This window comes from Argopecten irradians, chromosome 3, assembly GCF_041381155.1.
Source record: "Argopecten irradians isolate NY chromosome 3, Ai_NY, whole genome shotgun sequence".
Classification (NCBI taxonomy): domain Eukaryota; kingdom Metazoa; phylum Mollusca; class Bivalvia; order Pectinida; family Pectinidae; genus Argopecten; species Argopecten irradians.
In genome coordinates, this window is record NC_091136.1 from 39,330,541 (window position 1) to 39,339,567 (window position 9,027).

At 34.0% G+C, this 9,027-nt stretch overlaps 1 protein-coding gene across 1 annotated transcript; it reads left to right on the forward strand.

Annotated features, from left to right (window-relative positions):
• The first annotated feature begins 1,238 nt into the window (after nucleotides 1-1,238).
• LOC138318542 (HHIP-like protein 2) lies at nucleotides 1,239-9,025 on the forward strand. Its single transcript, XM_069260994.1, has 8 exons — nucleotides 1,239-2,701; nucleotides 3,470-3,570; nucleotides 4,105-4,262; nucleotides 4,445-4,582; nucleotides 6,219-6,348; nucleotides 7,213-7,349; nucleotides 7,903-7,978; nucleotides 8,426-9,025. Exons 1-8 carry the CDS (start codon nucleotides 2,186-2,188, stop codon nucleotides 8,544-8,546), a joined length of 1,377 nt encoding a protein of 458 aa, XP_069117095.1. The 5' UTR covers nucleotides 1,239-2,185; the 3' UTR covers nucleotides 8,547-9,025.
• The last annotated feature ends 2 nt before the right edge of the window (nucleotides 9,026-9,027 follow it).

Genomic DNA, 9,027 nt, shown 5'->3' on the forward strand with positions numbered 1-9,027 from the left:
TAATGATGCTACTATAAAATCAAAATATTCTACATTTATCATTTAGGGTATTTTTTCTTATTGAACCATGAATGAAATATTAATACTTTGTGTTTCATACGTGTTGTAATGTACAAATGTTGAGAGTAATTGCTATATAATAATGTTATATACATATACTTGTCTATCCTGTCATGCCTATACACTTGTATTTGTTTTATCCCTCATGTTACACATTATAATGTGTCTGGGTGTAAAATAAAATCGTTGAAATCGTTGATATTTCCAAACCTTACATCCTATTTTGTTAAAACAATAGTTAGCACATCAATAATTAACTTCATTATACTTTGTCAAACAGCATGTTTATGTAAAATGTTTTAAAGGTGATCAACACCTTTTAGAAGGCGCAAAGAATTGGATACTGTAAAGTAAATAACTAAGAGAAGTACAATTCATGTCAAATGTAGATGTCACTCTTATCTAGTTAAACGTAGTTTGTTTCAAAATTTAATGAAGTTGTGTCTTTTTTGTATTGTACTTTTCCCCTGAGATACCATTTGAACAATATCTATCCCTATACCACATTGTTCAAAAGTGTATCGTACATTTAGTACAGTGTTTTATTTACCTATATATTTATGTTTCATCAGTGACTTTTGTGAGTTATAGTGAAATGTCCTAGACGTTTCTGAAAGCTTAATGTATTATATTGTAACATGTATTACAAGCGTGAGCTGGTATTACCTGATGGTAGTGTTAACGCCGTATAAATAAATCCAGGTCATTGTAGATGTAGTCCCGGCTTTGAGCATCAAGTTATCTTTAAGGCAATGAGTAACATGTCTTGATACATTTGACATCTGTAATAAGAATGGCAATTATTAAAGCACAAAAGTATAATTATTACATTTAGATTATGTGTATATATACAATGTATATATATTGCTGTAAAATGTTTGCCTTCGATTTCGAATTTAAGCTATTATTTGTTATCATCAGGATGCTGTGTAAAAGCCAACATTTATGCGTCACTTCCCATTGTGTAATATCATATCCAGAAACTCTATAAGGTCCTTTCTCTATACAGATAACAATAACCAACAGAGACATGTATAGAAGTATTTAAGTGTTATTTTTTTTCTTTCAGAGCAAATAATGAAACTGTATAAAATAACCAAGATTGAGTTACAATAATATGCTTACATAAGAAAATTTGTCTAGTAAAAAACAACAACTGAATACATCTGGTAAGATCAAGGGCATTTGTAGACCGAATCATCCGTCTCTTAAAATGAGCTCCGTGTAAGAGACAGATGATTCGGTCGAGGGCATTTGCAGAGTAAAAGAATAATCTGACCGCATGGCTTAGTAATCTTAGTAAATTCGTGCGCCTGTGGTTAGATAAGCGAATAATGAAATTACATGCAACAAATCTTATCTTAATTGTCATGCAGGAACAAATATTTCAAGAAAAACTAATGTTTGGAGAAAAACTTTTTCTAATTTGAAATTCTACGACAACATACATCTCGATTATCTCAACGTTAGTGTCATATGTCGCGTATGAGTCACAAGATGGGATAAGATAATGCGGCCGTGGTCAACTGTCCGGCTGTTAGATACGTGTACGGACAGTGCAGAAATGACCAGTGCAGTGATAGGGCTGTTTAAACCTGAACAACTTAACGTCTACGTTTGGACGATATAACACAAACTTTCTCATGGAAAGTGAAAAAATGAACAACGCAATGATGATCTAAACAAGTACAACTGATCCATTATCCATATGTTCGGGACGCGAACCATGTTATCCAAACTATACTTTGATAAAATGACCAGTTTGTGTTATACAGTAAATGCACAAAATTTTGTGGTAACATTAATTTGACGAAAAACATTAGTATTAATATCATTTTGACGCTGTCCGCGATTTTTAAGCTTTCCGGTAATCTTACACATTCCTTAATCATTGTTTCTGAAGCAGAAGCTAATTGATCATACTCGGAAGGATACCCCTAGGTTAGGCCTATTTGGTGATGTTTACAGTGACTATCTGATGGATCTGGTATTGTCGCTGTATTGATTTCTGATTATACTGGCACCACTGCCTGCCGATAACTCACCTTTCATAACAACGCTGCAGCGCATGGTTCTCACACACCGTTACACGTCAGCATATACAGGACATTGTTGAGGACAGATTATGGATTCGGTAGAAGAATTTCCATATGTTATGATGGTCAGACATAACTGGTTAATGAGATTAGCCATTCTATCGTTAACGACATTGCCCGTGTTTTCTATGTCCTACAGTGCTACGTCATGTGTTTGTCTAACAGAACCCGTCCAATCCGGAGACTTCTACAGTCCGGTTACATTTATACAAGACAATCAAAGATATCTGGTTGTCGAGCAGAGTGGCAAGGTGCATTCATATTCCCTGTCATGGCGGAAATACGAGGTTTTATTCCTGGATATGACAGAAGAGGTTTCGTTTGACCCAAACAAACACGATGAGAGAGGACTTTTGAACATGGTGTTGCATCCGGACTTCAAAGTCAATAGGAAGCTATACACCTTCTCTGTTAGGACGTTTTCTGATGGTCATGACTATGTCATTGTGTCCCAGTTACAAGAGAAGAACGGATATGTGGACATGAGGAAGGAGAGGGAATTATTGACTATACGTCAATCATCGCCCTACCGAAATGGGGGAGCGGTAAGTTTGACGATAACTTCACGAAATGGACATTTATATATAGCTTATTTACGAAATTGCGATAACCTTTTGTAATTTTTCATCAGAATTTTATGCATTATCACCTTACACTTCTGTTTTTTTCATCAAATTTAGTCAATATGCTTCATAATCAAAGATAATTCATTATTTTCATACCATGTCATAATTTTCCACTGTCTCACCTTCAAACTGCGATGGCTTGTCTCCACTTCAATCCCTATTTTTATTGCCTTGGTGAATGTTATCCGCAGGTTTGCTTATCTACAAATAAGATGTATATATGCATGTTTTATTAGAGCAGTTTCTTTGAATTGAAAACGTAATCATGCATGTGACAGGAAAATGACAAAAAGTCACTTTTGTGTCTGGACATAAACGATTTGTTATAATGCTACACTCTTTATTATTGAATTTCTTTCGTCTGGTAGAGAAATTTCAGTCTTTCATATGGATACTTATTGTCGTGTTTCTCTTTGTAAAACACTGAACTGCAGCCATTACAAACTAACAAATTAATCTGTTCAGTATGCCTTCGGTACGACATGAAATCGTTGTGTGTTATAGAAAGTGTTTCATCATGACTGTATGACACTTTGATTTAAAAGGTGGCTATTTTAGTAACGTTGAAGGTTTCGATACAATCGATCGTGTGTATGTACGGTATTATATGTTTTCTGATAGATTCACTGAAATAAAATGTTAAATCTAAAGTGAATTTATACACTGTAATATATTTTATAATTGTAGTTGGTGTTTGATCATGACGGTTATTTGTACATTGGCCTGGGAGACGGAGGTACCCCTTCAGGCTCCGGGAACGAACAGCTGGCGACACAGGCTCAAAATAAGTAAGGAGCTTAATCTCTATCTATAATCTTTGATAGTACTATGAACGTGCTTCAGAACAGGGATTTCGAAATGATCCGAAAACGACATGGGTAACATACGATTTACCGTCGATAAGTGACACCTTCTGGTGGTAACGAAGTCCAATGCTGACGTCACAATCACCGGAAGGTGGGACTAATCGTACTTTATCCATGTCGTTTTGGGATCTCCACTGTATTGGAGAATACTTTCTTTGTACTCCGCACACAGCCAAACAGAAGAAAATATAGTTGATTATTTTTTCAAGTGCGATCATTGTCTAACAGACAAAAATTAAATCGCTACATTATACGTATCTTGTGTATCGCCTTTGCATGGACATATTTCGACTTTCTTCTTTTTTCACTTGAAAGCATCCCTCCGAATCTCTAATGAATAAGAATGCTCTGTCTATTTTGCAACATACATGTACTTATTTTTCCACATCTTATAATCTTTTATATAGTAAAGGTATCTTTATTTTGTACATCAAGCGTTTTTGATATTACTTACAGACACAGTTTACTTGGCAAAATACTACGAATCAAAGTGGATGGTTCAGGTACCAACTACACTGTCCCGACTGATAATCCGTTCGTGAACAGCTCAGTCGGTAGTCCGGAGATTTTCGCTTATGGTTTTAGAAACCCGTTCAGATGTAGTTTTGATAAAGGTAAGTGGTTTTTAAATCTTTGCTCGTTATAGCATTCGACCTGGCTCCGATTTCATATAAAAAGAAAGAAAACATTCGAGAAAACGGGGTTGAACATAATGGAATCCTATATTTACATGACTACATTTGACATGTTTTATATTTCTCTGAGATAATGTGTTATTGCTACCTTTCTACACCAGGCGCTAATAAGCTATTCTGTGGCGATAATGGGAATCATCATGAAAATGAAATCGACATTGTAAGGAAAGGAGGAAACTATGGTTGGAATATCAAAGAAGGAAACTTTTGTTTAGCACCGGGATTGTGTGATCACATAGGTATTTATATTGTCATTTTACTTTTTATATTACGATTTGACGTTTTAAGATACTTGAATTTATAAATAAGAAGTTTTACTGACTCGCGGATTGTGGAATAAACATACATTTATATTACATTTAGCATTATTGCAAAATATAGAAAATAGCATTGGAAGAAAATATTACAGTACATGGCATCAGTACAAAGATGAGTCATAAATTAATAAAGGTAATCACAGGTAAACGACAATATTTTAGATAATAAGAAATATATTTCCACGTCAAACTAATTAGACAAAATAATTTTCATCAGTACTGATTGTACGAGTTATTGGAAACGTCACGTATATATAGATGTTCCCAAATGGCCCCGCAGTCATATCATTGTGTTCAGTGTCCCCCATAGCCTATGTGACCCAATTTTCACCAAATTTATTATTTTCTAGCACCATCTAAATTATTACGATGGCAACGGACCATCAAAAATGTTTCCTTTATGTTCGGTATTCCCCATAATCATACTATGTACCGAATTTCATCTTTTTCGAAAAAAACCCATTTATTTTCCCGAGTATACAAAAGCTTCTATCATGTTACCATTGCAACCAATCTTTTCGAAAGTTCGAAATCAGGTAGAGCGGTATCCCATTAAATCCCGTTATAACAATTTTCAACAAAATTGGAGACCAGGAAGTAAGAAAAAGAATTCATATCCCGAAAACATTTTTTATGCAAATCCATCCCCTAGGCTTATGGAGCACAATATATTATTTTGAAGTTGAAGATGCTTGTTGTGAAATTTGCCTATAACGAAAAGTTTTTAGTTCCATACAAGTCCGTTATTTACAGATTTTAAGGTTTTCAATGTCAATGCGAGGTTCTTTTATCCAAGTTTTAATGTACCTTACATTGAGTCAATCTTTTATCCAGGTTTCAATGTATCTTACATTGAATCAATCTTTTATCCAGGTTTCAATGTATCTTACATTGAGTCAATCTTTTATCCAGGTTTTAATGTACCTTACATTGAATCAATCTTTTATCCAGGTTTTAATGTACCTTTCATTGAATCAATCTTTTATCCAGGTTTTAATGTACCTTACATTGAATCAATCTTTTATCCAGGTTTTAATGTACCTTACATTGAATCAATCTTTTATCCAGGTTTTAATGTACCTTACATTGAATCAATCTTTTATCCAGGTTTTAATGTACCTTACATTGAATCAATCTTTTATCCAGGTTTTAATGTACCTTACATTGAATCAATCTTTTATCCAGGTTTTAATGTACCTTAAATTGAATCAATCTTCCTAACCCTCACTAATTACTGGGTATATCCCAATTGACAGGATGATTTGACCTAGATTTGACAATGCGGATTTTATTAATGCAGAGAACACTTACTGATCTGGAGCTACTGGGTTTTTTATCTTAAAGGATCCCTGTTAAAGTTTATATCTTATTCTCTGTTTGCCTACTTGAAATGAAATTGTGATTCTTCACGGATTTCATTCTACAATACCACTAGAGAATAAAAAACGAATCCAATATTATTTCGTTCATTACATTTTCGTTATTGACATTATATGTTATTAAAGCACAGAACAATATAAATGAGAGATCATTTAACAGATGTCTATTTTTTACACAGCTGATGAGGAGAAACCCATATTTACGTATAACAACACCAGTCCGTACAGTGCTGTAATTGGGGGTTACGTTTATAGGGGCGAGGCGTTCAAACATTGGCTCCGAGATTACATCTTTGGCGATTTTTCAGGGTAGGTATATGCTAGATAGTAGATATGGTATAAATTTCTATTAATAGACCTATATGACTTTCACTAATTATTTGATTTTAAGCTGCATGTATGTATCTGTTATTTCTTTCCATTGCTTTAAATGTCAACATGTCAGTTTCAACGATGATCCTTTGTAAGTAAGGTGTTCGAAGTTCTAACACAAGCGACCTACTTATGGATCCACAGATGTTCTCATTAGATCTTCAAAATGAATTCCCGCGTTTTTACGCTCTATTTTCCCTAAAACTTACAGGTTAATTGGAACAATATCTGAATATCTCTCGCCTTCATTTATTGACAATAATTCTTAATTGACTACTGGACCCTTCGTTGAATTCTTTGCGTACATAGATTTACCCTTTTCATACAAAAAAAAAAACAATAATTTTTTTATCGAAATGAAGTTATAAACTCGAAAAAAACCTAATTAGGCAATCCATGTATCTTATATTCAAACGAAATGAGGCAACCGACTCAAATCAGTTTTAGATCTTCTGTTTCTTGTTAAGACTAACACTTCACTAACACTTCGAAGCCTATCACGACATCATGTGTATGTGTCGTAATGAAAGTTTCTCAGCAGTTATATCACTCAAATAGATAATTTCAAAATTTCAAGTGTTCAAGATTTTGCCGACGGAATTCATAGTATACCAGACTCTTTCATTAATAATAAATAACTCATTGTAATTATGTCTTGTCTAATGAAATATTTCTTTGTTCGTCGTTGACTAAGTGAATATTATCCGGTTCTTTTTTCTTAGTGTTTCACAAATGAAAATGTACATTATTTCATGATGTAGATAGATGAATAGTTACAACTGTTCACAATAATGTTTTCAGAGGTCTGCTACGTTTGAGGAAAAGCATTACTGGATGGAAATCAGAAAATATCCAATTGTGTCCAGCGTCCTCCTGTCCATGTGGTGCACGAGCAACGTACGGGCAGTACCTGCATTCATTTGGACAGAACATCAATGGTAAAATCAGTCAACCGAGGAACAATGAAATGCAACGATTCAAAAACAAAATAAAAAAAAACTATAGAAAATCCCACTTAACTGACAGTGAAAAAAATGAGAGAGAGAGAGAGAGAGAGAGAGAGAGAGAGAGAGAGAGGGAGAGAGAGGGGGGAGAAAAGGAACAGGATGCAAGGTTTCGAGTATTAACAGTTGGTGTATAAAGTCAGTGTTGGCAATATTTTTTATCGGATGTTGCAAGTAGTGCGAAATGCTTTGACTATCTGATCCACTAAATGCTGTGTTGGGGCGGACCGCTAATAAGATTGTCTCAAAACATCAAATTCATGTGACCCTCACAAAGATATAGATTGTTCTTGAGATGTTATGGCATATTCTTTTTAATAGAAATGTGTAATAAATATCAGTGGAAAAGACATATTGGTTTCTTCTTACCTGCACTGAAATTTAAACGTCCACTAAAGTATTTCTGTGTAACAAATGCTAGCTATCGTTAATAAACATCTCCGATTTAAAGCATGGTTTATATTTAAACACAACGTTTATTTTACAGGCGAATTGTATATAATAACATCAAAATTCAACGAAGGTGTACTGTCTTCTACATTGCTCAAATTAGTTCCACCTAGGTAAGTATACATTTGTACAGTGTATGTAATTTTCAAGCGTTTCCAAGCTGTTTTTATTAAGAAGATAAAATTTTCTTTTTCTTTAACATGGTAATACGTTTGTCGTTTGATTATGTAACTAACCAATTTATTTCAAAATCTTTCGAAATGTAACTAACCAATTTATTTCAAAATCTTTCGAAATGTAAACTCAATATGTTCGTTTCCTTGGCGAATTTGTGAAGTAAAATTCATTTTACAACACTGGGTTAGCCATGTTTTATTGTTTTATTGTTTACTCGTGTGCCGTTATTTGGGTTTAACAAAACGATAAGACATGTTCTCTTACAATTAGAGGTGTACCAATATCATATCACAAATAAACACTTTCTGGTAAATCTATTTGAAATGGCAATGGATAGACGTGGCAGTTATTTAATTAATTCTTTATTTCTTCATGGTTTTCAGTCCTGTTTATGTCACCTGCCGGGGGACGAATGCATATATTTCTACCACCTTTACCTTATTGATGTCCCTGCTCTGTGGACCTCTTCTGAAGTCAGCACTATCAGGGCACCTTTCTTGGTGAAAAGGGCAATTTAGGATTCAATTATGTTTAATACAAGATACAATGTATTTCTGTGAAAGTATTTTGTATTTCCATATTAACTTGCGGTTATATAGGTGTTGATTGTGACGTCATGTGTTTGTGAGCGTAACGTCATACTGTTTTTCAGAGAAAACGACGTGAATTTCGTTCACAAAATGAGGACATCATAATGAATACCTAACCGCAAGGAAGGTAACTTTATAATATGCAAAGACGGAATAGCTATGGTATCACAACTCGAAAATTGGGATGTTCTTTTGTATGTACAACCTTTACTGTGGCAGCATTAAAGAATATGATTTAAAATCATGTGTAATATATCAATAATCAGCAGTGTTTATACATTTAATATTTTTCTATATTTTGTGGCATTTGGTCTACCTAGACGTATATTCAAATTGCCTTCACTGGTGAAGCATTGAATAATTATAAAGCTGATAATAAAGCACACAACGATAGA

Coding starts and splice junctions, on each gene's coding strand:
- LOC138318542 (XM_069260994.1), top strand. CDS start 2,186: ATGGATTCGGTAGAAGAATTTCCATATGTTATGATGGTCAGACATAAC. Junction 3,571..4,104: donor GCGACACAGGCTCAAAATAA/GTAAGGAGCTTA, acceptor TATTACTTACAG/ACACAGTTTACTTGGCAAAA. Junction 4,583..6,218: donor GGGATTGTGTGATCACATAG/GTATTTATATTG, acceptor TTTTTTACACAG/CTGATGAGGAGAAACCCATA.